This window comes from Carassius auratus, chromosome 22 (assembly GCF_003368295.1).
Source record: "Carassius auratus strain Wakin chromosome 22, ASM336829v1, whole genome shotgun sequence".
Classification (NCBI taxonomy): domain Eukaryota; kingdom Metazoa; phylum Chordata; class Actinopteri; order Cypriniformes; family Cyprinidae; genus Carassius; species Carassius auratus.
Genome location: NC_039264.1, coordinates 18,304,500 through 18,332,011, shown reverse-complemented (window position 1 = coordinate 18,332,011; position 27,512 = coordinate 18,304,500). Strand labels below are relative to the sequence as shown.

The 27,512-nt window shown below is 37.1% G+C and overlaps 1 protein-coding gene across 2 annotated transcripts; it reads left to right on the top strand.

Moving 5' to 3' along the window:
- Window positions 1-4,470: 4,470 nt before the first annotated feature.
- Window positions 4,471-23,070, top strand: LOC113039887 (NACHT, LRR and PYD domains-containing protein 3-like). 2 transcript variants are annotated; one of them, XM_026198035.1, is made up of 10 exons: window positions 4,471-4,585; window positions 8,415-8,583; window positions 8,684-8,872; window positions 10,181-10,315; window positions 11,071-12,858; window positions 15,842-16,012; window positions 16,446-16,619; window positions 16,704-16,862; window positions 21,459-21,505; window positions 21,697-23,070. In XM_026198035.1, exons 2-10 carry the CDS (start codon window positions 8,429-8,431, stop codon window positions 22,239-22,241), a joined length of 3,363 nt encoding a protein of 1,120 aa, XP_026053820.1. In that variant the 5' UTR covers window positions 4,471-4,585; window positions 8,415-8,428; the 3' UTR covers window positions 22,242-23,070. The 2 variants fall into 2 exon arrangements, with proteins under 2 accessions (XP_026053820.1, XP_026053821.1); XM_026198036.1 differs by lacking the exon at window positions 8,684-8,872.
- The last annotated feature ends 4,442 nt before the right edge of the window (window positions 23,071-27,512 follow it).

The window sequence follows — 27,512 nt, the reverse complement described above, 5'->3', positions numbered from 1 at the left end:
CCAGGTATCGGATCAGTACTCGGTATCGGACGAAGATGAACAAAGGTCTCATGGGTTTGGAACGACATGAGAGTGAGTCATTAATGACATCATTTTGATTATTGGGTGAGCTAACCCTTTAAGTATGTGGTCTTGAAGAGGATCCTTTTTTCTCTCATTTGTGTCTCTTGACTTGGACTCGAAACTTTTGGATTTAGACTTGACTTGGACTCGAACCTCTTTGGACTCGGTCTTGACTCAGTCTCGACTAGTCCTGGACTTGGACTTGACTTGGACTCAACAAAGAGTGGACTTGACTACAGCCCTATCTGTACCTCTGACTGGTGAAGATTGACAGCTAACACTGGGTCCCTGAAGCATTTCGTGTGTGTGTGTGTGTGTGTGTGTCAGATCACAGGCTGTTGTGAGAGAGGGAACTGATGTGAGATCAACATCACACATTGTCTTTTTCCTTCATGCATCATCTGCCATTCATAATAACCAAGCTGTTTGGCTTCAATAGTATATTAAAAAAGTATTTTAGTATTTCTAATAAAATAAAATAAAAATCTATTATCTCACATACAGTCAGCTTCTGAATCTGTACTGTATCAGTTTATGTGTTCCCTGGGAATCAAACCCATGATCTTGCTATCGCTAACACCATCTGCTAGCAGTTGAGCTACAGGAAAGGATTCAATCATGCTAAACTGCTAAAGCAGCATCTGAAATAGCCGAGTTGTTTGCTTCCATATACAAAATATAAATCTATATGGTTTATTTACTTACATATACCAGGTTTAACAAAAGGACAGTTCAATAATATAGCCTACTTAAAGTGCTCTATTTCCGTGAACTTTTTTTTTTTACTGAAAATAGATTACTAAAAATAACTTAAGTACTTAATATATAAGATTAATTTATAAGATCAACTAAGAATATGAAGAAAAAATAAAATGATTTAATCACCACTTGTAGTAGCCTACACTTGAGTGTATATCAAAGATGGATTCACTGTACTAATACATTTATAGTAAATACAGAAATAGTATGCTAAAAGAGCATTTTAGTTCATATTCATGATGTCCCAAAATAGCAGTTGAGTACACTAAGTTGATCTTAAGAAATACTAAAAAAATCATTTTTTTGTATATTAAGTACAAATTCAGTGCGTGAAAATAGAACACTTTATGTAAACTATGGAAGTGTTCTTTTTTTTAACTTGGGATATGGGTCACTTCATTTATTACAGTGTCACGTACGGTAATACAGGAAACGAGGGGAGATCCAAGTGCAGGTATGAGATTTTATTAAAGGGCAAATCCAAAGAGGTAAACGGTCCAGGCAGGGTCAAAACCAGAGTATCCAAATAAACAAGAAAACAGACAAGAACACACTACGAGAGCAAGACTACAGATAGCATTAACATTTCAGCCTGTCTGAGTGACATCTCTAGCTGGATGAATGGCCATCATCTTCAGCTTAACCTTACGAAGACAGAACTCCTGGTGATTCCAGCTAATCCATCACAACTTCTCTATACAGCTGGGCTCGTCAACCATTACTCCTTCGAGGACAGCCAGAAACCTAGGAGTTGTGATGGATCATCAGTTAAGCTTCACAGACCACATTGCTACAACGACCCGGTCCTGCAGGTTTGCCTTATACAACATTAGACCCTTCCTGTCAGAGCAAGCAACCCAACTTCTTGCCCAAGCTCTTGTTCTCTCCAGACTGGACTATTGTAATGCTCTCCTGGCGGGCCTTCCTGCATGTACTGTCAAGCCTCTGCAATTGATCCAGAATGCAGCAGCGAGGGTTGTCCTCAATGAGCCAAAAAAAGCTCACGTTACTCCTCTCCTCATCAGGTTACACTGGCTACCAGTAGCCTCTCGCATCAAATTCAAGGTACTGATGCTTGCCTACAAGACGACCACTGGCATGGCGCCAACTTACCTAAACTCATTGGTTAAACCTTATGTGCCCTTCAGAAGTTTGCACTCTGCAAGTGTATGACGTCTTGTGGTACCATCCAAATGAAGTTCAAAATCACTCACAGACCTTTTCCTGGACTGTGCCCAGCTGATGGAATGACCTCCCAATCTCAATTCATACAGCTGAGTCTTTACTCATTTTCAAGAAACATCTAAAGACTCATATTTTTTGCCTACACTTAACCAACTAACACTAGCACTTTTTTTCCTTTTCTTTTCATTTAAAAAAATAAATCAATCAAAACCTGGCTATGCATTCTGTACTAGACTAACTGAGACTTGTCATGGCACTTGTATACTGTTGTTGTTCTCTTGTTGACCTGACTGCTTTTATTGTTCTCATTTGTAAGTCACTTTGGATAAAAGCATCTGTTAAATGTAAGACAAGGACTCCGTGACACATACTCAGACAGACCGGGTATAAATACACAGAAGGTGATGAGGGAACTGGACACAGGTGGGGAATAATCAATTAACTCAAACAAGGAGGAAGGTGACCAAATAAGGGAACAGACAGTAAATAAAGTGCCAGACACCGTGGGAAAGGAGGACACCTAGTGGAAACCCAGGGAACACAACCCAGACACTGTGACATACAGTAACTGCTGAACGTAACTACATGTAAACTGAGTAAGTCAGGCCTACTGTAATTGTAAATAAAGCAGCGAAACTCAGAAGTTTCCTCTCCATGAAATGTGGGATTCATTGAATTTGGACAACTTTAAAGACTATTTAAAAAAAATATATTTAGATTTCTTTTATAAATATTGAAATATTGTCCTATCCTACCAAAAACATAAATCAATGGAAAGATTATTTATTCAACTTTCATTTCATATAAATTTCACATCATATAGGCTATATATAAAAAAATACCTTATTACTGCTTTTGTGATCCAGGTCACATATTTGAAAAAAAAAAAAAAAAGAACAAACTACCTATAAGTTTGGTGTAATCAACAGGAAGCTATTTATCTTGTTTTCATGTGAATCCCATTACACATTTTGCTTGACAGTTACAGGATTCACTAAATTCAAATTTTATTGTTGAAAATCAACAGCATTGACATCAATGTTTTCACCATTAACAAACACAAATGACTTCTTGAGTTTGCGGTATAAAAGATCTCTAACATCGTTGTCTGTTCTTCAGCGGATGGCATCTGTACTGATACTGGATTCCAGAAAGGGTTATTTTTCACAAACAACACACATCATGTTCACCAAACACACTCGGGCTCGTCACATGAACAGAGAAGTACGATGGACAGGAAATGTATCTGTGAGCTTTTTTTGCATTTGGCACACAAACCAGCCTCACACATGAACGGAGGTGTCATCTGACGTCACGAACCGAGACAGCAGTCAGCACATTCATGTACTAAAAAAACCCAGAAAAAACACCTTGTTAGCTTCTCTTGCTGTTTTTCCAGTTCATCAGGGACATCTTGCTAATGTGTGAAGAAACAGTGTGACTGAAAACTGCGCCCAAGTCTCGGCACACCGCTGTTAGACCAAAAGTAGAGAGAGGTGTGAATGTGTTTGTTTGGATCCGTAGAATGGGTTTGTCATTGTCACCCATCTGACCCATTAAGAAGCACACAGGAAGTGACCCGTTTGTTTCATCATTACTCACCTCTCAGACCTCCAAAGAGCAGTGTGTACCCTGATATACAGCAGCACAGACTCAACCGGGTGTTATCTGACTGAACAGATAATATGTATTTTTAGATTTGATTAAAGAGTAGAGTTCAGAGGAACAATATCTGTTTGTAGTATTAATAGCAATTTGTAATTGTAACAGTAATTACTTGTATTTGTAAAAGATTATTGATCAATTTAATTCATCACTGTTAAATATTTCTTAAACTCTACAATATTCATAAATCACAATATTTGTTGTGCTGTCTTTATGTATATTACAGTTTTATGATATTACACTGACAATCACTACTGAAAATAATGGCAATATTTTATTATTTTAAAAAGTAAAGCACCCAGACTCATTATAACAATTTTAGTTATATAAATAGAATTTGCTTAATTATTATGAAAACAATGTTAAAATGCAAGACGTCTTAATGGTGTGTGTAAAATATAGTGTGTGTGTGTGTGTGAATGGTGTGAATTATTGATGATACATTCTTTCAAACTGTTTATTGTGGTGTTAATGACCTGTGCTGAACCAATTATTCTCTGCTCTATTGAAAGGATGTGTGTTTTATGGAATTTTGAAGTTTTATTGAATTAATACAAGTAATTTTATGAGGAGCTCAAGTCTCAGACCATTTCTTTGTCGATGACGAACTCGTGTGCTTTGAGTTAGTCCCTATGGTGTAATCGACAATCAAAAAAATCCATTCTTTCTGAAAATGAGATGACTTCTGAATTGCCGGCAACTGCTTCTGCACAAAGGCCTGTGCCTTATAATGTTTATTTGGGGTTGGCCAGTCTGGGGTGCCACCCCTGGCCATCACTTAGACACGCCCCGTCTGCTCGCGCTTCTTTCTTTCGGTTTCATTTCTCTGTGTTGGTCGTTGAATAATTTCTTCTAACGCGGAGTTTAAAAGATAAGGACACAGTTTAAAGTACTACTTTCAACAAAATATCAGGTAACTATAACAACAGTGTAAATAACTTATAATAACGCTTTCATTTTCGCGGTAACAGTAAACTGAAAACTAGCAAAGAGCATTTTACATTTACAAGACTGATGACGCACTTACAGGTTAGCGTCGTAAATCTTCAAATCCTATTTTTCATACGTATATATATATATATATATATATATATATATATATATATATATATATATATATATATATATATATATATATATATATATATATATATATATGTACATTAATAACACTTTTCTTTGTATTATATTAACTTTGCATCAAATTACACACACGAAAATAACGGTATTTAGTGCTAATGCGCGGGTGTTTCATAATGCACTATGATTGTGCTTATCAGTCTCGATTTTTTTTTCTTTTATTGAAAGTTGTGAAAACACAATCGTTGAGTTTTTCTGTTTCTGTTTGAACAAATGGGAATGTAAAACATATATTTGTGGCACTGCTCAAGTTAACCAAACTCTGGCGACTTCCGCTTCTGAGAAACACGGAAATGTGAAAACGTGCGTCCCAATGTGCACACTATTCATCCTAAATTCAATGTGATATTAGTCATTTTCAATACTATTTAGGGCAGATTGGTGGATAGTGTGTACACTGGGACGCATGGTCAGTCAGTGAGCACGTGAAATGATCAAACTCCAGCTTTTCAGTGATGTTGAATCCCATATAATTTACTACTGCTGTAAAATAGAAACATGGTCCGTGTACCTTCGGGTAATTCCTTTATTCGTTTTTGTTTTCCATCGAATAAACTGTTTGTTTATACATATCCCGTCATATTTATGAACATAAAAAACAAATCTGAGATACATTTTTAGTTTGTTTTCCTCAATATTTCTTTAAATACATCAAATAAATATACAACGAACCAAAACAAAATTATTATTATTAGTATTTTATTTTTTTATGAACATAAAGTGCGTTTTATTCTGCCGGAAGTTCAGCTGCAGCCTCTGGCGACCAGTGGAGGTTCGACCGGAAGTTGAAGTCGGCTGCGTGCCGCCATCTTGTAGCAGAACTTCACTTGCGTTAGCATTCCCATTGACTCCCATTCATTTTGGCGTCACTTTGACAGTGAAAATTTTTACATCTGAGGCGTTTAAAGACTACGTTTATCCATTATTTATTTCTAAAGATACACGAAAATGTATAAAGGGCTCCATTACCTTCTATGTTACATTATGGCCCCATATAAACAGTTTTTGTAAAAATAGGCTAACGATTGCATCATAACCACTCGACTCTCTGTCGCATTACCGTACAGACAGGAGGAGAAGCTCGCAGGCAATTAACTTAATATGGCGTACTGGCATTACATTTTAAAATACTATACAAAATAATTAATCAGAATAATTACTCCTGCTCACTCACGACAAAGAACTCCCTGCTCAAGCTCGCCGTCTCTGCAAGATTAACGATGGCAGTTTGCACGCACAGCTACTTAGAAGATTTACATCTGTCAGACAGGTTGCTGACGTCGTCAAGCTTCGTTTGAGTCTGCACGTCAGAAACAGAAGTGCTAAAAAACGCTAAAAATGGGCTTCACTTGTCTCAATTGAGTTCCAATGGGGTCGCTGTGTCCATTTCTTTTACTGTCTATGGGTAGAGCACATTACGGCCATCTTAAGCAAGTTTATCCGGCTGCAGCCTGCAGATTGAGGCGGGGCTGCACCTGGGGCGAACCCCACACCTACTCTGATTGGTTCAATCGTCTTTCATAGACATACATGATAGGAAATGTGTGCGTAGCTGGTGTAGGATGGAGAATGCTGTTTAAAAAGCTAAAAATGCTGTACAGTTTTACAAAGCCTTTACTATAATGTAGTTTTTTTATTGTTAACTTGACTCACTATGTCTGATTTATTGAATCAAGAGATGTTAGCTGCTGCAAGTTTACTCTTCTTGACCAGATTAATTCACAAATGAATAATTGGCACATTCTAAAAGCATGCTTAACGTGAAAGTACGTGGCTTTATGCATTAAAACAGTGTTTTAAAAAGACCAAACTCAGAAAAACAAATTATTAATAAAGCATTATATTCACAGACAAGCAATTATGAGCACAGAATACGAACACAAAGCGTTTAATTTCCACCCATAACCTGCTTGTCTGTAAATAAAATGTGTTATTAAAAATGTTTACTGAGTTTGGTCTTTTTAAAACACGTTTTAATGCATTACGTCACGTTACGCATTTTTCTTTTAGTCTAATGGTTTTCTATGGGAGGAAAACGTTTAACACGTAATTAAACACATTGCACTCTTATTCTGGACTCATCTGCCTGTCAGTCAATAGAATGCTTTATTATTAATTTGTTTACTGAGTTTGGTCTTTTAAAAACACTGTTTTAATGCATTAAGCCACATTAAACGAATGTCCCGAATCATTCCAGCTGATTGAACAGAATCGGCTCAATGGTCACAAAATGGATATCGGAGAAGATAGCAATTTAATATAAATAGATGATACTTTATAAAGTTTATCTCAATATTTGACAGTGACTGTGGGACTGCACTAAAATAAGAGCACAATTATCATGAAATTGTGTTCGTTTCTATATCAACGGTTTCAGGTATGTCCTTTCAGAATCATCACTGGCCGATAGAAATAAAAGTTTATCGATTTATTCACTTTCAAATAATGAGGAGCAGCATATTACCTGAAATAAAGGGGAGAAAAGTCTATGTTTTGCAATGTAGTAAAGAAAATTAAAAGTTTCATAAAAATTGAATTGGCAAACACATTAGACTATTGCAGTGTCATTTATCAACTGCATGACGGATAATTAAATGTAACAATAATTGTCTTGTCATACTATATAGATTAAAACAGTAATGATACACCCCATTTCATTTTCCTTTCTCATACTCTGATGATATGAAATAATCAAATTTTCTAAAATGATTTAATTCATAATTCATTCTTCTATCTGAAGACCTGATCGTCTTACTGTGGATAATCAACCCAATTAATTTATATTAACTATATTCGTATGTTAGCCTAAAGATCAGCTTAATTTAACAAAACAATCATTTCAGGGACATGGCGAGTTACAGGCTAATGTTTTTTTTCATCTTTTGTGCATTATGAAGGCTTTATAAAACTGTACAGCGTTTTTAGCTTTTTAAACAGCATTCTCCATCCTTCACCAACTACGCACGCATTTCCTATCATGTAAGTCTATGAAAGACGATTGAACCAATCGGAGTAGGTGTGGGGCGGGGCTATACCCCGCCTCGGTCTGAAGGCTGCAGCCGGGTGCTTCTCAGACATGTAGGTAGATATGTAGGTAGTGATTTCATTTTAGGAGGGTGTGGTTGACCTTTAACTTTTATTAAGAATATCTCTTTGGATTTGAGACCTTAGTCTTTGCATCTTTGAAGTCCCATCATATGACGACTTTAAAATAAAGCGTGACCATTTAATTAACTAGTTATTCACATTTTTCAGTTTCATGCATTGTCTATCAAATATCTAAACTTAAAAATTTAGTAACAGCATTTAAATAATTTGTTTCATGTTTTTCTTCACTGCTATATCATCCTAATTTTGTGATATTGAGGCATAATGAACATCACAATACATTGAATTACAGTAGTTGAGCCGAGATGTAATAAAAATATGGATAATAACTTCCAAATCTGTTGAATAACAGAAAATGCTAACATTTAGTTTAGATTATATTACATTCAGGTAGATTATATCATGATCTCTGTCAGATATTATTGTGAGTTTATTGAAACCTTTAATTGGAGGAAACCAATGTTCCTAATTCTGTCTCATTTATGTTTCTAAAGACTTGTCTGAAATCATGGATATGGAGGAGGAGTCTCCTGCTGAAGAGCGTCACTGTGAGATCAGAGAGGAGGGAGGTGCACCGTGTCCCAGCGGTGTGTCTATAAAGAGTACACAGTCAATGGAGAAACCCAATACCTTCAGAACTGGAGCTGTGAATCCTGGAGTCATGTAAGTAAGATATTTTTTCCAGTATTGGAGACAAGAACCTGAGACATCAGATAGACATAAGAAACAACATGATTACTTTTTCTGATCTCTGGATCTCTAGGAGAAAAAGAGGATGCCAATTTTTGTCTGAAATCATGGATATGGAGGAGGAGTCTCCTGCTGAAGAGCGTCACTGTGAGATCAGAGAGGAGGGAGGTGCACCGTGTCCCAGCGGTGTGTCTATAAAGAGTACACAGTCAATGGAGAAACCCAATACCTTCAGAACTGGAGCTGTGAATCCTGGAGCCATGTAAGATATTTTTTCCAGTATTGGAGTCAAGAACCTGAGACATCAGATAGACATAAGAAACAATACGATTGCTTTTTCTGATCTCTGGATCTCTAGGAGAAAAAGAGGATGCCAATTTTTTTCTGTTTTTATTCCAAGTGTTTCTAAAACAACAACAACAACAACAAAATAAACACTTACATTAAGTCTTCTGTTAGAACAAGGGGTGGCACGGTTCAACTTTTTCACGGTTCGATTTGTTTCACGGTTTTAGAGTCACGTTTTTCGGTACAGTTTGGTATGTGCTATGTTTATGGAAAAACTACTTTTTAATAAAAATGTAAAAATAAGAAGATTCTATCTAACTACAAGCAACAACACAAATAAATACAAGAGTAAAGGTACAAAAAATAAAAAGTGATTTTCAGTTTATTTTTTTTTTAGGTACTGTAAGGTCTAACATTAGTTTTTAGTTAGAGAAATTGAATAAAGGAATAAAATGTAAAACAGCATTGACTATTGGACTGTATAAATTAAAGAGTATTCTTTATTAGAGTTACAAAAGCTTTTTAATTAAGAGCAGTGAGTGATTTCTTTATTGCTGTTCGATTAATATAAAGACTGTCACTTTAAGAGAATGCACTGATCCAGCAGGCCTACGTTCAGCCGGCTATGTCTGCTGATACTTACCTTTTGACATTTTTTGTCTGAATTTGTCCATTTAAACACAATACTTTAGAGAGATCTTATATTTGCTTATATTTGCTCGCGATCTGATTTGTTCACATGCACAAATCTTCTCGCGTCCTTATGCTCTTAAATGTTTAAACCAGCAAAGCTTAAATGAGTTTAGTTTAAACACATATTAACGTGTGCTGTTCAGATCTCATCTGTGCTTGCGCTATCAGTCCCCGGGTGATGACGGAATAAATTACTTCTCATATTCCAGCATAAGTCATTCACATTGAACAAGAGAGCATGTTTTGTCCAGGTTTTTTTTTTTTTCATCGCTGTTATTGTAATGTCTGGGAATCCAGAATGCGCATCCATCAACAGAAACATATATTAGCTGAACCCTGATTGTTTTACGTCCTACTTACAGCAAACCATATTACAGGTGCTTTGTCAGATTTAACTTGAACACAGTCCCAGCGCGTGCCGAACTGTGTGTGGAGAACCGAACGGTTCGGGGTTTTTTTTTTAAGCGAACCGTGCCATCCCTAGTTAGAACCGTAGCTGTTTAACATTTTGCCGTCATATTTGTGTGCCTATGTAAAGTTGACTTTATTTACACATGCAGTTTTTTTGTACGGTGTCTTATGTTTTCAGAAAAGCATATGAAATCATGAATATGAAGCATAACTCTCCTGCTAAAGAGCGTCGCTGTGATAGGAGAGAGAAGACAACAATTTCATTGGATCCACTCTCTAATTTCAGAACTGGAGCTGTGAATCCTGAAGACACGTGAGATTATTATTTCAGTAGTTTCTCTTTACCTCTATGAGAAAAGAGGAGGTTATTTTTTTCTGTTTCAAAACACAACTGAGTGGATATCTGTCACAAACATGCAATATTAGCTATATTAATATTTATTAAAATAAAAGATTTCATCTAAAGCCATGCACATACATAGATAGATCCCAAGTGTTACTCAAGCACCTTTCAGTTTGGCGTTTGACTAGATACGTGCATGTTTTACAAATGTAACCTCCAGATGGCACAGCCTTCATAATGAGTGACACAAAGCTATATCTTCAGCATTAATAGAAGCAGAAAGCAATGTGTTTGTCACTGCTATGAAATTAATTCATAAAAAACTGCTAGCCTATCTTCAGCATTAATCCTCCAGCAAGCATAAAAACAAGCAAGCTGGTGTAAAACAGCTTCACGTAAGGTTGCAAATGCCACCAAAATGAATAAAAATGCCCACAAAATTCAAGATATAAAATATGACTGTATGAGTGAATTGAATTAATATTTGTAAGATAGACAGCTGAGTGTCTAGAAAAACTACAAATTCAGTGGATCAAGCACTGACCGCTGGAGTCATGGGAGATTTTGCCTGTATTGGACAAAGAGTACATGATTATTAGAGAAAAAGATGTGCAGTATATTTGTGTAGCATGTCAGCATGGTATAAACCTAAAAGAGCTCTGTCCTGTGTGATGTGAAATGTAGAGGAAATGCTCTAATTCCTCTCTCTTTTGATGGGCCTGCAGTGGGGGAAATGAAGTTGTCATTAAAACAGTCAAAACCACTCACAAAACCACAATGAAGAACAAGTATGAGCGCTTGTTTGAGGGAATCAAACTACAAGAGAATGAAACCCTCCTGAACAGCATCTACACACAGCTCTACATCATTGAGGGAGAGAGTGAAGGGGTGAATGAAGAACATGAGGTTTTACAGATAGAGAACACAACCAGAACACAAGACACTCCAATCTGCTGCAATGACATCTTTAAAGCCTCATCTAAACCAGGACGTGAGGAGAAAGAGAAAATAAAGACTGTTCTTACTAAAGGCATGGCGGGAATTGGAAAAACATTCTCTGTGCATAAGTTCATTCTGGACTGGGCCGAGGGAAAAGCCAATCAGGATGTAGATTTCATGTTTGTGTTTCCGTTTCGAGAGCTGAACTTGATTAAAGATGATGAGTATAGTCTTCACAGACTTCTGCTGGACTTTTATCCTGAACTTCAAGATCTGGACTCACAGATTTACGAGGAGTGTAAAGTTGTGTTCATCTTTGATGGTCTGGATGAAAGCAGAATCACACTGAAGTTTTCAGATGCTCAGAAAGTTTCTGATATAAATGAGTCTTCATCAGTGGATGTGTTGATGTCAAACCTCATCAGAGGAGATCTGTTCCCCTCTGCTCTCATCTGGATCACCTCCAGACCAGCAGCAGCCAATCAGATCCCCTCTGAATACATCAACCGTCTGACACAAATACAGGGATTTGATGACCCTCAGAAAGAGGAATATTTCAGGAAGAGAATCAGTGACGAGCATCAAGCAAACATAATCATTTCACACATCAAAAGATCAAGAAGTCTTTACATCATGTGTCACATCCCCGTCTTCTGCTGGGTCTCATCCACTGTGCTTCAAAACATCCTGAAACAAGATCTGAGTGCAGAAATCCCTCAAACTCTGACTGAAATGTACATCCACTTCCTGCTGATTCAGATCAACATGAAGAACCAGAAGTATGAAGAGAGAGATTCAGAAAAACTCCTGCAGTCCAACAGAGAAGTGCTTGTGAAACTTGCTCAATTGGCTTACAATCAGCTGATGAAGGGCAATGTGATGTTCTATGAGGAGGACCTGAAAGAGAGCGGCATAGATGTCACTGAAGCATCAGTGTATTCTGGGATTTGCACTCAGATCTTTAAGGAGGAATCTGTGATTCATCAGAGGAAAGTCTACAGCTTCATTCATCTCAGCTTTCAGGAGTTTCTGGCAGCTCTTTATGTGTTTTTCTGCCACATACACAACAAGAAGGAAGTACTGAGCACATTTTACATATCCAAGCAATTATCATTGTACATGCTGCTTAAAGCAGCAGTTGATAAATCATTGCAAACTGGACACTTGGATCTTTTCCTCCGCTTCCTGCTGGGCATCGCACTGGAGTCCAATCACATACTCTTACAGGATCTACTGAGTTACACAGAGGACAGCAATGGGGCCTATGATTTAATCGCAACATATATTAAAGATACAATTATTGGTGACAAACAACTGTCAGCAGATAAATCTATCAATCTCTTCCTCTGTCTGTTGGAACTGAATGATCAGTCTCTCTACAGAGAGATTCAGAGCTTTGTGAATTCAGATGAACTCTCATGGACGAAACTCTCTCTCCCTCACTGCTCAGCAGTAGCCTACATGCTTCAGATGTCAGATCAAGTGCTGGATGAACTGAACCTCAAGAAATTCAACACATCAGATGAAGGCAGAAGGAGACTGATACCAGCTGTGGGGAACTGCAGAAAAGCCCTGTAAGTATTTGATATTGGCTTTTTTTATGAAAGGAAGTCTTAACATGAATGAGTTGTAATCTCAACATAATCACAGTTTATCTCCTGTGTGCCTTTTTTTATCCTTTATAGGCCCTGTTTACACCTGGTATTAAGATGAGTTTTTATCAATTCAAAGTGGATGACACAATAAACAGAGGTCAAAAATGTTTGGATATTGTCCACTTTCGAGCAGAATAAAATGACACGATAAGAATAAAATAAATAGGTCTACACACAATGTTTCGACTGATATGTGTTGAAGATTTTTAATTTTTCCATGCAGTAAGTGTTTTAAAAATAAAGGAAACAAACACACACAGTGTTAGGCTTGTAAATTGTGTGAGCTTGTTTCACAACATTAGACCTAAAGATACATACACTGACCCATAAACCCTCCCTTCAAAAGAAATCAGAACAGAAGTGGTTGAAAGTGGACAGAAGAGATGTTTTAAAGGGATCATTGGATGCCAATTTTCCACAAGTTAATATGATTCTTTAGGACCTTAATGAAAATTATAACACATATTTTGTTTAAAAGAGTCATATGATGTTGCTAAAATTACATTATTTTGTGTATTTGGTTTAATGCAATGTGTTTATGAGGTTTAAGGTTAAAAAACATTATTTTCCATATACTGTACATTATAGTTTGTCCTCTATGCCCGTCTTCGGAAATGCCTTATGATTTTCACAAAGCTAACCAATCTGAAAAGCAAGGTGTGCTCTGATTGGCCAGCTATCTAGAGTTTTGTGATTGGCCGAATACCCAAAGCGGAACTTACTAACTAGCACATTATTAGGAAAGGCGATTTGCAAAGATTCATAAAAAAGATGCATTTAAGGAGATTTGGAGCACATTTGCTTCAAAAACAAAAGTAATCCACTGCGTCTTCAGTGGCTCAGATGTCAGGAGTAAATGACAACTGCTATGTTCATTATTAAATCTAGCAACAAAACACCTTAGGAGGCATTCTTGTCTATACTTTCTCCAGCGTCTAAACATTGGCGGACTGTTTACAGCTCACTCAGAGTGGGTCAGTGATAAAACAGACATGGGAGAGGGCTTAGCCTGCGTGACGTCATTCTGCCAAGAATCCGTGAACGGCTTGATTTACATTTACATTTAATCATTTAGCAGACGCTTTTCTCCAAAGCAACTTACAAATGAGATCTTGTTTTGAGACCAGGCTTGATCTGAGACTGAGAATTAAAAGAGAAGCTCATTTGAGCTTGATTGCGTTTTGGTGTCTTTGTTTCCATTGCGACGGAGTCTCTCCAGAATGCATGCCATTAATGCCCTTTCACATCAGCGCAGCATGGGTTAAACCTGTGCGGTTTAAAACCTCTAGAGATGTAGGGCTGAATGGGAAAGTGATTAATGGCTCTGTCAAGCGATGAACACACTGTTTGCAGAGAAGCATTTCAATTGCTCACGGTAGACTCTCTGACCTAAAGAGATTCATAATTCTGTCATAATTTACCCAGGTTGTTCTAAACCTGCCTAAATTTCTTTCTTCTCTTGAACAAGAGAAGCTACTAGCCGACGGAGTTGTCACCTCGCGTCAGCAGCGTCGGACCAGAAAGCTGCGCTGGAACACACCGCACAGACTACAGCCAACGGCAAACTTACACGTGTATTCTGCGCATGCGTGAGAGGAATGAGCCGTTCATATCAGCAGCTATTAATAATATATTTGTCATTCAAAATGAGACACATAAATAAAGATATACGAGATAAGCATATACGAAATGTAAAAAAACAGCGATTGCTTACCATTGTGAATATCAGTAACGTTGATGACTTTAATCATTTTAAGCGGCTCATGTTGTTATGAAACATTTGCGTATTAGAATGATTGGGCAAGATCACAAACAGCCTTCTGTCTGTACCGCCTTCATTCACATGCTTGTTTTCATCACTTTTAGCTTTAATTCTCAGCACTGACTCGTTCACTGAACTGAACATCCAATCAGAGCTCTCACTCTCGCTGAAGGCCCCCGATGTCCCCTACGCTGATTCAGCATCTTGAATCGTGCAAACTGGCGCCGATGTGAGCCAGACGAGAGCCGTCGAGTGGAACACACTGAACCAACTAGCCTGACCAACACTCACCGTAGACCCATATTATTAAATGTGTCATTTATATTAATTGTAAATCTATACATAGTAAATAATCATATATCTCATATACAATTTGGCATTTTAAAAAGTAAAAAAATGCTTAAATGCTTTTTTTGTAAAATTATGTATTATGTATTTGTATTATGTATTATGTATTTTTTTTATAAAAATAATTATTTTTTAATAAAGTCCTAATTTAAGTAAACAAATGAAATAAATACATAAATAATACAAAAATCATCTCATCCAGGTAACTGTCAAAAAAGACTACTAATAATTAATAATTTGAAATAATTTGAAATAACAATATTAATGTGTTCTCTTGCAAATGTACATACTTGAGCATGTTTTCTCATGGTTTATTGTTGACCTATGAGTTCCTCACTGATTATTTGTCCTTGCTTTTATTTTACGTCCCTTATTTTGTCACGCTGAAGGTGGTGACCCTCTCTGAGACAGTGCACATGATTTATTGATATATTTAAAAAACAAACACTGGGTGGATTTTTATCATTATAGGGTGGTTTTGTCTACTCACTGGCAAGACAAATTTCAGTTCAAACAACATATAAAGGTGAATTTAGCATCTAATGACCCCTTTAAAACTGTGAATGAGGATCTGTCTCCCTTTTCTACTTGCGATCTGTTTGACCAAAATGCATTTTAATACCAGGTGTAAACAGGGCCCTAGAGAAATCAACTATGATTGTGATAAATGGCGCTTTTAAATGTTTAGGACAAAGTAACAGTGGTTAACATTGAGATCAACGGATTTTGCAACCTTCCTATTTAAGTGGGTGTTCTGCAAAGTGTTAATTAACCATTTATTGATCTTTTTAGATTGTCAGGTTGTAAACTCACTGATCAGTGTTGTGAAAGTGTGGCTGCAGCATTACAATTAAATTCCTCATTGAGAGAGCTCGACCTGAGTAACAATGACCTGAAAGATTCAGGAGGGAAGCTGCTCTTTGATGCACTCAAGAGTCCAAAGTGTCAACTAGAAATACTGAGGTTTGTTTGTCAGATTCTTTTGTATATATTTTTTATTATTATTACTGTTTTTTTTCTTTACCATAGTATATAGAAAGTGGATATGTTTGATAAGAGTGCAAAAGTGTCTATGTTCAAAGATACTGTTATTTACCTAAGAACATAAAACTTTTTTAAGTATTTCAAGTCTACACAGTTTCTAAAAATATTACAGCATTATTTAACACCATCAGAATCAGATAAAAAAACAAAACAAAAAACAAAACAAAAAAATCATTTTGTAATGTCACAATTCCAGTGTAATAACCCCAAAATGTTGAGCACTTTTTACTAAAAGTCACACAGCTCAGTGAAAGCTATGTAAAATGTGCAATGTTTTGTAAAGCATCAAATGCATTCTAAATGTGGTGCTAACATAAGGGTCAGTTATGTAATCATTTAATCTTCTGTTTAGGTTGTCCATCTGTAATATCACTGATCAGTGTTGTGAAAGTCTGGCTTCAGCTCTTCAATCATCAAACTCCTGTCTAAAGGAGCTGGACCTAAGTAACAATGACTTGAAAGATTCAGGAGTGAAACTGATCGCTGATGCACTGAAGAGTCCAAACTGTAAACTGGAGAAGCTGAGGTAAATTTGAACTATTCATTCATTCATTCATTCATTCATAAACAAATAAATATGTATTTATTCCTTTAATGTCTGTCATTGTAGATTATCTGGCTGTATGGTGACAAAGGAGGGCTGCTCTCATCTGGCTTCAGCTCTGAGTTTAACATCCTCCCATTTGAGAGAGCTGGATCTGAGCTACAATTACCCTGGAGATTCAAAACTCAGTCAGGAGAATCCAAAATGCAAACTGGAAAAACTTTGGTATGATGGACTCTTTTTAATTAGATGTAGTTTTATTTGATTTAATTGACAAACTCTGAATTAATTAAGGGACTGAGATAATGTTGGGTTACATATAGAATGACAGATAAAATACATATTTACATGTCCATACAAATAGCATAGATCTTCTGAAAATGTGACTCTAGCAGCAGAAAACAATCCAATCAAACATTTACATAGCCAATGTTTTTCTGTTAAAGGTAAAGTAGGCAGTAGTATACTACAGAACTACAAAAATAAAGCATAATTTTCTTCAACCTTTGTAAAATTTTACGACAAAGTAAAAAATGGTTGATACCCAAAATGATAGAAATGGACAAAACTGTTGAGAAGTTAGGTAAGTGTTGCCCAGAAAGAGGATGTTAGCTCTTTCATTGGCTTTTGAAGTTAAAGGGTTAATTCACCCAAAAATGATAATTATGTAATTAATGACTCAACCTCATGTTGTTCCAAGCCCGTAAGACCTCCGTTCATCTTCTGAACACAGTTTAAGATATTTTAGATTTAGTCCAAGAGCTCTCAGTCCCTTCATTGAAGCTGTGTGTATGGTATACTGTCCATGTCCAGAAAGGTATCATCAAAGTAAGAAAAACCTCATCAAAGTAGTCCATGTGACATCAGAGAGTTGGTAAGAATATGTTGAAGCATTGAACATACATTTTGGTACAAAAATAAAAAAAATTACACAATAAATTTTTCAGCATTGTCTTCTCTTCTGGGTCTGCTGAGAATGTGATCACAGCACTGCAGTGATGCTGCTGATGTATGACGCTGCTGATGTGTTATCTTTGTTATTGGGTGCACCAGAAAACATGTCAGCAGTGACGTACGTCAGCAGCAGCGTCGTGAACACACTCACAACAGACTCGGAAGAGAAGATAACTACAAAGCCCATTTTACCGTATTAATAAGAATTAAGCTTCAATTGGGCAAAATCATGAATATGGAAATGTTTGGATTTCTCCCGAGTGAGAGAGCCCAACCTTACCTTTTGTATTGCTTTAAATTATTATTATTTTTTTGTTTGTTTATAGCTAAGCCTATATTATTATATACTGCAATTATATTTATCCATTAAAATTATATTTTTTAATTCTTGTTTTGTACTGATAAATTTGTTAAATTTAAGGGATTTGTTGGAAAATGAAGGGAACTAAAAATATCCTATTGGGACATTATAACATTATTAAGCCAGCCATTATTATTATTAATAAAATGCAACTTATACATGACTTATATATATTTGCCTCTCACAAACTTAATTTATTTTGATCCAGAATTGTGAACTGTGACTTTAAAGGTTAGTGATTTAGGAGGTGAAAATACTGTAAAATTACAAATGGCATTGAATTTTAAATCAGAAAAACTGAAGGTCTATGAAAAGTTAGCCCCAAAAAAAGTTTTTTAAACAATGGAACTTAAAGTTTTCAACTAAAATATTATTTCAACCATATTGCCTGTGAATAAATAAAATGCATACTTTTCAATGAAAGAACACTTGTAGGTTGTAGGTTGCTTCTGGTATTTGGATTTGTACTTCAATATAATGAGCTCCAAGTTTAAGAATAGCCTACAGTAGGTTTTTTCCTTTCTCTCTCTATGTAACTCTCTATTTAACTGCATTTACTTACATTGAAATACTCTTCCTTCAGGCAGACTGAATGTTTACCTGCCTTGCTAAATGTTGTGTCAGTTAGCACTTGCGCTCGCTGTGAAGCCGCAGCAGCTGCGGAGGACTCTGCTTGGTCTTAAAGACTTCCGCAAATGCTACGTTCACAAATAACAAAGATTTTCGTAAAATAATGATTATTTATCAATTGATAATTTGTTGTTATTATTATTATTATGGTCTTGTGAAAATAATAATATGGGCTGCGAGAGGGCTGCTGTGGGTGCAAGCATGTTTCAACCCAGTAACATGACAACACACCGTTCCTCGCAGCCAAAAAACAGACCAAATTCAGTTCAGCTGGAGGGGGATGGGGTTTGGGGTAGTTCTGTATAGCTTGTGGGGGATGATATAAATGTGTTAATCTCTTGATCTTTCATATGGACAGTGTCTTATGAGGGTATCAAACTTGCTGAGCAGGTTTACATAGAACTTGTCATTTTGGTTATAGGACAACTTTGAAGAAAGGTTTTGATCCCCTTTAAATGTTGACTATTATATAGCACAATATAGTTTACTAGTTATTATATTTCAGAGGAAGTTGCCTTAACTCCAAAAAAAGTTTGGTTATTTTTATTTTGTTTCGTCTAAACAATACTTTTTAGACTATGAAATATAAATTCCTACAGAATGTAGCCTATTCATTACCAATATATTGAATCATCTCTTTATGTTTTTCTAAATCCCAAACAGAGTCCATACATCAGTAAATTATGCGTCTATGAACATGTGTTATAGGATATTTTAGATCTGAGAAATACACATGCATTACAGACGTGACAAAAAAGACCAGGGTTTGTTATTGAAGACATTAACTTTTTTTATTTTTTATTTTGTAGCCTATTTACAATGCAAAAACCAGCAGCAACAATTTCCACAGAGAAGGGTTGGCCATTCTAAAAACATAAAATATAAATGTTATTTAAATTTTCATTTCTGTGTTTCAGAGGAAAAGTCAATGTTAAGGCATCTCTCCATTATGGACCATTCTAAAAGAAGAATTTATGCAAACATGTATAAAATGCTTTAAACTTTAACAGAGATGTCTAGAGGGTATTAAATAGGTCTGCCCCCACATAAGATTTTTCTAGTTACAGTCTTTGTTCATTTATCATTATTCAAATAATTTTACTAATATTAAATTTACATCTATAATCCAGCTTTAATCTATTCCGCGCTCAAGCACATGCATTAAGTTTGCCACAAAGCACAGGCAACAGTAGCCAAATAATTGTGAAAAAGGAGACATTTAATTATTCATTAATAAACAAATGTCAGTGCTGACTCTCACCACATGGATGCACCTTTAGAGAGAAATAAAACCTTCACAGATGATATAATGCTTTTGTTTTGAATTGATTTGTTTAAAAGTCATTTCAAGCTTTCTGAAGATATATTCTTCATGTATGTGAGGCACCACAATTTAAGTTAATTCAATCACTTGCGTTGCATCTTCACGCACCAGTGTCATAGTGGTCAACAGACAGCTCTTCCTTCTGCACTTTGTTCTGCTGCTTCCTCAGAAGGCCCTGCCTGTGACTGGCCCTGGTCTTCATCCATGATCTCATACACAGCTCTCATTTCAATTGCCCCTACCTTCTCTGGTCTGATATATTGGCCTTTAAACCTAGGGTCCACGAAGGTAGCCATGTCAAGGATATCATCTGTGTCAGGGTCGGCATATTTAAGTGTCCCCTTCATTAACTTTCAGCGAACTGGAGTGGAAAAAGTGGAGCACAGGCTTCACGTACAAGACCGTCACATATGACTCCCCAGAAAGGGAGTCTGTGAACTCCAGGAGAGGAGTTAAGGCTGCATGCATTGACTCAAGGACGTCAATATTCTGCCACGTTGGGAACAGGTGCCTGTTCTTTTTTCCAGAAGACAGAACTTCAGTGATGGCCTTTTGTTGCTCTAGGACCCTTGCCACCATCTTTTGTCTTGAGCCCCACCTGATGCAGCACAAGCTTTTATCTTTTCCTGCAGCACCTGCAGAAAAACAACGGCAGCATTAATAACTGAGCACGGCTAAGGTGGTACATCAAGTTCGTGGTATTACCAGCCTTGGTGGGGACTACGGTCTTGCACAATTTGCATACAACATTGGTCTGACTACATTCAGACTTATAATATCCAAAAAACTGCCATACTGGCGAGCTGACATTTCCTCTTTTATTTACAATTTCCTCGCTCACTGCGGCACTCAATTTCTGCTTATCAGTCGCCGGTTACTGAAGAGGAATCCAGCAGACCAGCATGAGACAATGATATGGCACAACCAGACTTGATACTGTTACATGATTGGCTGTTAGTGTGTCACTCCCTTCGTTGCTAGGTAACCAGAGAGTGAGTTCCTTTGTTAAGTTAACCAAACTTTCTTCGGTACCTCCATTTTCTTCCGATGAAGAATAAAAAATATCAAACGTTTTATCAAACACATTTTTTATTGCTATCGATCACTTGTCTATCGCGATACATATCGTTATCCTTTTATCGCCCAGCCCTACTTCATAAGTACCAACCTTTCATCTGTGAATATTAAATATTTTAACTACAGTGTTTTTCTTTCATTTTCCCTGACTGCAGCCGTCAAATGTAACACATCAGCGAGGCAAAACTGACATCTATTTGTGAAAATATGCTTTGATGCGCTTGTTTGATAACTTGTGGTTAAAGCACCACTCAGCAGTCAAAAGCTGCAAAATCTTCTGGAAAGTTTCAGTAATTTTCTTATTTTTAGCTTACTACTAACAAAGTACAAACAAACTATTGTCTAGTAAAGGATAGACAGGAAAATATTATTTATTTAATGATTATTTATTTTTATATTTTCTGCATTGTAATTTTAAGACTTTTATTCAGATAAATAGAACATGGCAGATTATGCTTTTCTTTTTCTTTGACAGTCTGGATCACGGGGGAGAGAACAGGATTAAACCAGGACTACAGAAATGTAGGTCTACACATATTTTCTTCATGGTACACAATTTTCAACAAGACTAGAATAAGTATCAAATGTTTTAACAGTGTATATGTGTTCAAAAATATATTTGTGGAACCAGAAAGTAAATTCAAGACAGATTTGATCCTTCAAAATGTTTTGTGGCCTTATTTTTATTTTATTTTTCTTGTGGATTGTTGCAGATTTCTGTGATCTCACACTGGATCCAAACACAGTACACAATCAGCTCTCTCTTTCAGAGAGCAACAAAAAGTTGTTATATAATTCAAAACAGAAGTCATATCCTGATAATCCAGAGAGATTTGACGGCCTTCAGCAGGTTCTGTGTAAGGAGCGTCTGTCTGAACGCTCTTACTGGGAGGCTGAATGGAGCGGGAAGGGTGATATGGTCGTGTCATATAAAAGTATCCCCAGGAAAGGAGAAGGTAATGACGTCAGGTTTGGAACCAATGACAAATCCTGGATTCTGTGCTGCTTTCGGGATAAACTGTATTTCTGGCATATAGTTGAGGAAACTAACATAACACACCCATCACCTCGCTCTAACAAATTTGGCGTGTATCTGGACGAGCCGGCTGGGATTCTGTCCTTCTACAGCATCTCTGACACAAACACACTCAGACACTTACACACATTCAACACCACATTCACTGAACCCCTCTATGCTGGATTTGTGCTGTATAATGCTTCAGTGTCTCTCTGTGATGTTAAAAAACAGGGCGAATAATTACAAGATATACAGTGGCCCCAAAATGTATCAGGTCTTATGAAACAAAATTACAAATGTCAAAACAAGTATCCTTTAATTTAAATATATTTTTAGAACAGATATATACATATGCACGTTCATGTTGACAGCGACTATAAAAACAGGAGGTATAACAGATCACACCACTAGTTAGTAGTTACTAGTTTCTGTTATTTTTTGGTGATTTAAAAAAAAAAAGTTTACCTTTTAATCTGGTTATTTTTGTTGCGTATCAGACCCGAACCAGACAATTAAAAAAGTCAATCAGGACTGTGGTTGAAACACGAGCCGAATTCCTCAGGAAGTCAACACTCCCCTTTGACTTTGAGTCAGAAGCAAGATAACCAACTAACTAACTCTTTCACAGAACAGCTTTCAACATTAACACCACTAGAACAATTATTGACTATTTCAATTCGGAGAAGAGATTTCAAATTTGGGGCAAGTAACCAAGATGCAATGCTGGCCATCACATGTGTACCATTGAGAGTAATAATCAAGATCCTTGGATTGACTTCCCCCACCTACCAGAACCAGACTGAAATTCATAAGGGGGGCCTTTTAACCTCTGGCCTCCACAGAACATCCCTATGTCAGATAATGGCAAAGGAACTGTCTTTTCTAGATATATATGGACTCAAAAAGACTTATGAATATCAGTCCATCGCTTCACTCCATATTCATTTATATGTAACCCACACATTTGACTATCATGTTTATAATCACTTATTGTGTATGTCTTTTAATAACTATTGGATAGCTTAAGGATACATATTCATGTTTAGTGTGTTTGTGATTGAATCTGTTAGCTTGAAACAGTCCTGACTATCAGTTATTTGTCAAATGTATCATATTCGTGTTATAGGAATCATTTCCAAAATTATACCCTGCAAGAGCGGGAAAATTCGGACCATGTGCTTGATAAGATAACATATGATTTATGATACCCTGAGGAAAGACGATATCTGATTGGTCAAGACAACATTTGAGGTGTGGCCAAAATGCCAATTTAAAGACTCAAGACACCATCAAATTCTGCTTTTAGCTTTTAGCTTACATTTAGCTTTTGCTATCAGTCATGCTAGCTTTTAGTTAATGTCTTAAACTGCCGATCTTGTTTTCACTATACTTTTGATATTAGTATCCAGCGCAGATTTGATGTTAAACGGCTTGTTCAGTGAATCGCAGGGCGTCTCAGTGATCAGCCGTGAAACAGTGATTGTGTTTAAATTCCCTTTAGAATCTTAAATGATTCCCTTTGAGCTAAATTGACCTGTTTGAAAATATATGCAAATAAGTAGTTTTGTTACATTATTTAACCAGCAGAAACATAAAAACATATTATAATGTGTTCTATGAGAGTGTGTGTATGTAAATTATTTCTGCATTAGGGATATTCTGTAGTCTCAGCCCTTCGTTTAGGTATGTATCTTTACTGGATTGTCTCTGATTTTGTGCGTGTGTGTGTATATATATATATATATATATATATATATATATATATATATATATATATATATATATATATATATAATCTAATGTAATGAAACATGCTTTTTTCGTAAATTTCATTAATTGCTATGAGGGTCAAAATGACCCATGAGGGACACTTTTGTTACTTTTTTAGTGTACCCATTTAAACAATTTCTTTTTTTTGGGACAGAAGTACAGAAGTAAAGAAATATTAGAAACTGATACGATCAACACACAATTTTATGTTGGTTGAAGGATCCTTAGATCCTCACATGCAAATTGTGTTATTTTTATATTTGTCCTTATTCATTTATTATAATTTAACAGTTATTATACTTTTACATTTGATCATTCAGGTATTTGTTATTGTTTATTCATTTATTGTTTATTAGTTTATTGTGTTTCTATATTTTACATTTCTTATCAATTTTTCCTAGCTTATGCATTTTTATTGTTGTTCAATTGTTGAAATTTCATGAACTGTTTTGTCTGTGTGTATAAGAGATAGATAAGAGGGAATGTTTATAGAAACCCAAGGTTTATGTGATGTTGCCATGAAGCAATTTTGCTATAACATACATGTTAAAATTGTGCTGATCAGATGAAGATTTGTGACATATGCAACTAAGATTGTTCAATAAACTCGGTTACTTTTTATCATCACTTTGTCTCCTGCTTCTGCTTTTTCTCTGTCAACTTCTTGACTGACAGAAGACTTAACACAGGGTTAGGGGATCTCAGTTTATATCCAAAATTTTGGAAAGAGTTTTGCAAATTGTTAGGGGCGTCAGTTAGCTTGTCATCGGGTTATCATCCCCGATGCAACGGACAATCTGAGCGAATCAACCAAGATTTAGAGAGGACGTTGCGATGTTTGGTCTCCAAGAATCCTTCTTCCTGGAGTCAACAACTCTCTATGGTGGAGTACGCCCACAATTCGTTGCCAGTGTCAGCTACGGGCCTCTCTCCGTTTCAGTGTAGTGTAGGGTACCAGCCACCAGCGTTTCCCAGTCTGGAGTCTGAAGTCGCGGCCCCCTCCGCTCACGCGTTTGTCCAAAGGTGTCACCGCACCTGGACCAGAGCCCGTGAGACTCTGCTCCGGGTGATGGAGCGCACTAAAGGGGGTCGCACACCGGACGAGAAGCGCAGCGCCGCGTCGCGTCGCGCCACGTCTTTAAAATTCGAACACATTATTCTCTATGTGAGTACACACACCGGCGGCGCCATTCGGCGTCTGTCCGCGGCGCCCAGCTACGACTCAGAACGCTGTTCAAATTTCTGCCGCGCCACAGAGCGCCATCCGCATAGTTTTATATTAAAAAACCCAGATGTTATAAACTGAAACTGAAATTAAAGTACAGCACACTTGTTTCATTCAAATAAAACATTACAAAAAGTGTTTGGTTACGTTTTCAGCTGCACAGTTGCCTAGACAACAGATACAACAAAACAATAATTATTATAACAACACAGATTCTTTTCATTAATTAACGTTCAAAACTCAGCTTTTATAAATTAAAATCATATATTTAAAATAATAATAATAGATGAAGTTAAAACTCTCCCATCTTGCTGCGAAATTGAGCTCACGCATATAGAATGTGCGCGTCCAGTGTGCGATACCTTGAGTTGTCCTACATGTGGCGCGACGCGACGCGGCGCTTCTCGTCCGGTGTGCGACCGCCTTAAGGCCAAGGCCGATCGCCACCGGTCAAAGCCTCCCGTCTACGTCGTGGGTCAAAAAGTGTGGCTTTCTACCAGTAACATTCCTCTGCGATCCGTATCTAATACATTAGCTCCCAAATTTATCTGTCCGTTCACTATCACCAAAATCATTAGTCCGGTGACAGTCCGCCTCAAACTACCTCCCCCCCCCCCCGCCTTTCATGTGTCCAAAATTAAACCCGTGTTTTATGCACGTATTAATCCGCCTACTCCGGTTCCCCCGCCGCCGCGGTTCGTAGATGGGGAACCGACATATTCGGTTAATCGCATTATGGACTCGAGACGGAGGGGACGAGGATTCCAGTATCTGGTGGACAGGGAAAGTTACGGTCCGGAGGAGAGGAGTTGGGTACCTGCTAGGGACATATTGGATCACTCCCTTATTGATGAATACAATCAGCAGGTAGGCCCTTCTGGGAACCCCAGGAGGAGTTCTTAGAGGGGGGGGGGTACTTTCACGGTTGGTAAACCTTGATCTCGGGGTGTTTGCACTTTGTGTTGAATTATGTGTGTTCCGCGTCTGCACTGATTAGTTGTGGGCGTCTCCGTTAATTGCATCAGCAACAGCAACAGCTGCCACTCATTACTCACCCACTATATAATGGCTTGTCTCACGTCTTGTGTTTGTGAGATCATTGTTCTATGTTTGATGTGGTTCCCCGGTTCGTTTGGCTCTCAGTGGTTTTTGCGTTTGGATGTCTGTGTTTCCCCAGAACCTCATCCACTCTTCGCACGTTCACTCAGCCACGGACACTTACATTTCGGCTCTATTCCCTTCAGTTCCTGTGCCATCCTCTCCTGCTGCCTCACGCCGTCATCATCCGGATTACTCACCTTCTCTCCACCATCAGCTGGATTCCTCACCTCTTCACCATCTTCTCGGAGTGTCGCTGTCTCATCGTCATTTGATTGTTTATGTACTCATTTTATATCTTCTCATTAAATCTGTGAACTTCCAATTGCTTCCAGACTGTCCTTTCACCCGCCGTCACAATTTTTTACTCTGTTGGCATATACCAAAGCTAGTAACTTATAATCATTGCAAAGTAGAGTTATAGGTCTCCAATTATCTAATAGTAATAAGTCTTTATTGGGTTTGGGCAACAAGGTTATCAGACCAGTTTTCATTGTAGGGGATAACTGACCATTTTTTATGCAATCAAGATACGCGTTAAATAATACATTTGTAATATCTGTCCAAAAAGTCTTAAAGAATTTTATAGATAAACCATCAATGCCCGGTGATTTACCATTTTTCATTTGTTTTAAAGCGGTTTCAATTTCTGTTAAGGTTACATCTCTTTCTAGTAAAAATTTGTCTTCGTCTGTTAGTTTTATTACATTTTCCCTACAAACCTAAAAAATAAAATCATCACACCTGCAGAATGAGAAGTTCCTTGTGAATACAAAATATTGTCTCCATATTTTTGCTTCCAGAATTTTTCATCGAGCTTGTTAGAATGTGTCTCTTGTATCAAAATAAGGTTGGCTTTGACTTCCTTACAAAATAAAAAAATGGCCTGACGCTTAATGTTATTCTTTAAACCTCGAACATTTCAAAAACTAAAAAACAATAGACATAAAAATGAAACAAAATACACGCTCATAAATGCGCTTAAACAATAGGATAAGGCAGGAATAAACAATCTGTCATAGATTGCAACTTTGACATTAATAGTAACAGTCCCCTTAATCAAACTTTCTGAATCAAGGTGATAACCTCCACTCTTTTTCCACTCTTTTTCCGTCTATAATAGCATACCCTTCCTTAAAGTAAGCTTTCTTCCCGTTGCGTCTTGCCTCCTGTACCGTCAGATACAGCTTTGCCCGGGCTTCACGATCCTCTTTTGACCAGTCCTGTCTGAGTTGGACATGCAGCTCCTTGCAGACTCTGGCCTCCCTCGAACCTCCAGATCTCGTCCCTCATCTTCCTCATACCAAACTGCATGATGATCGGTCGTGGTCTCATATTGAAGGCGGGATCATCTTTCTTTCCCAGATGATGGACAGTATACACCTTATCTTGTAGTTTCTCTACTGAAACCGGAATCA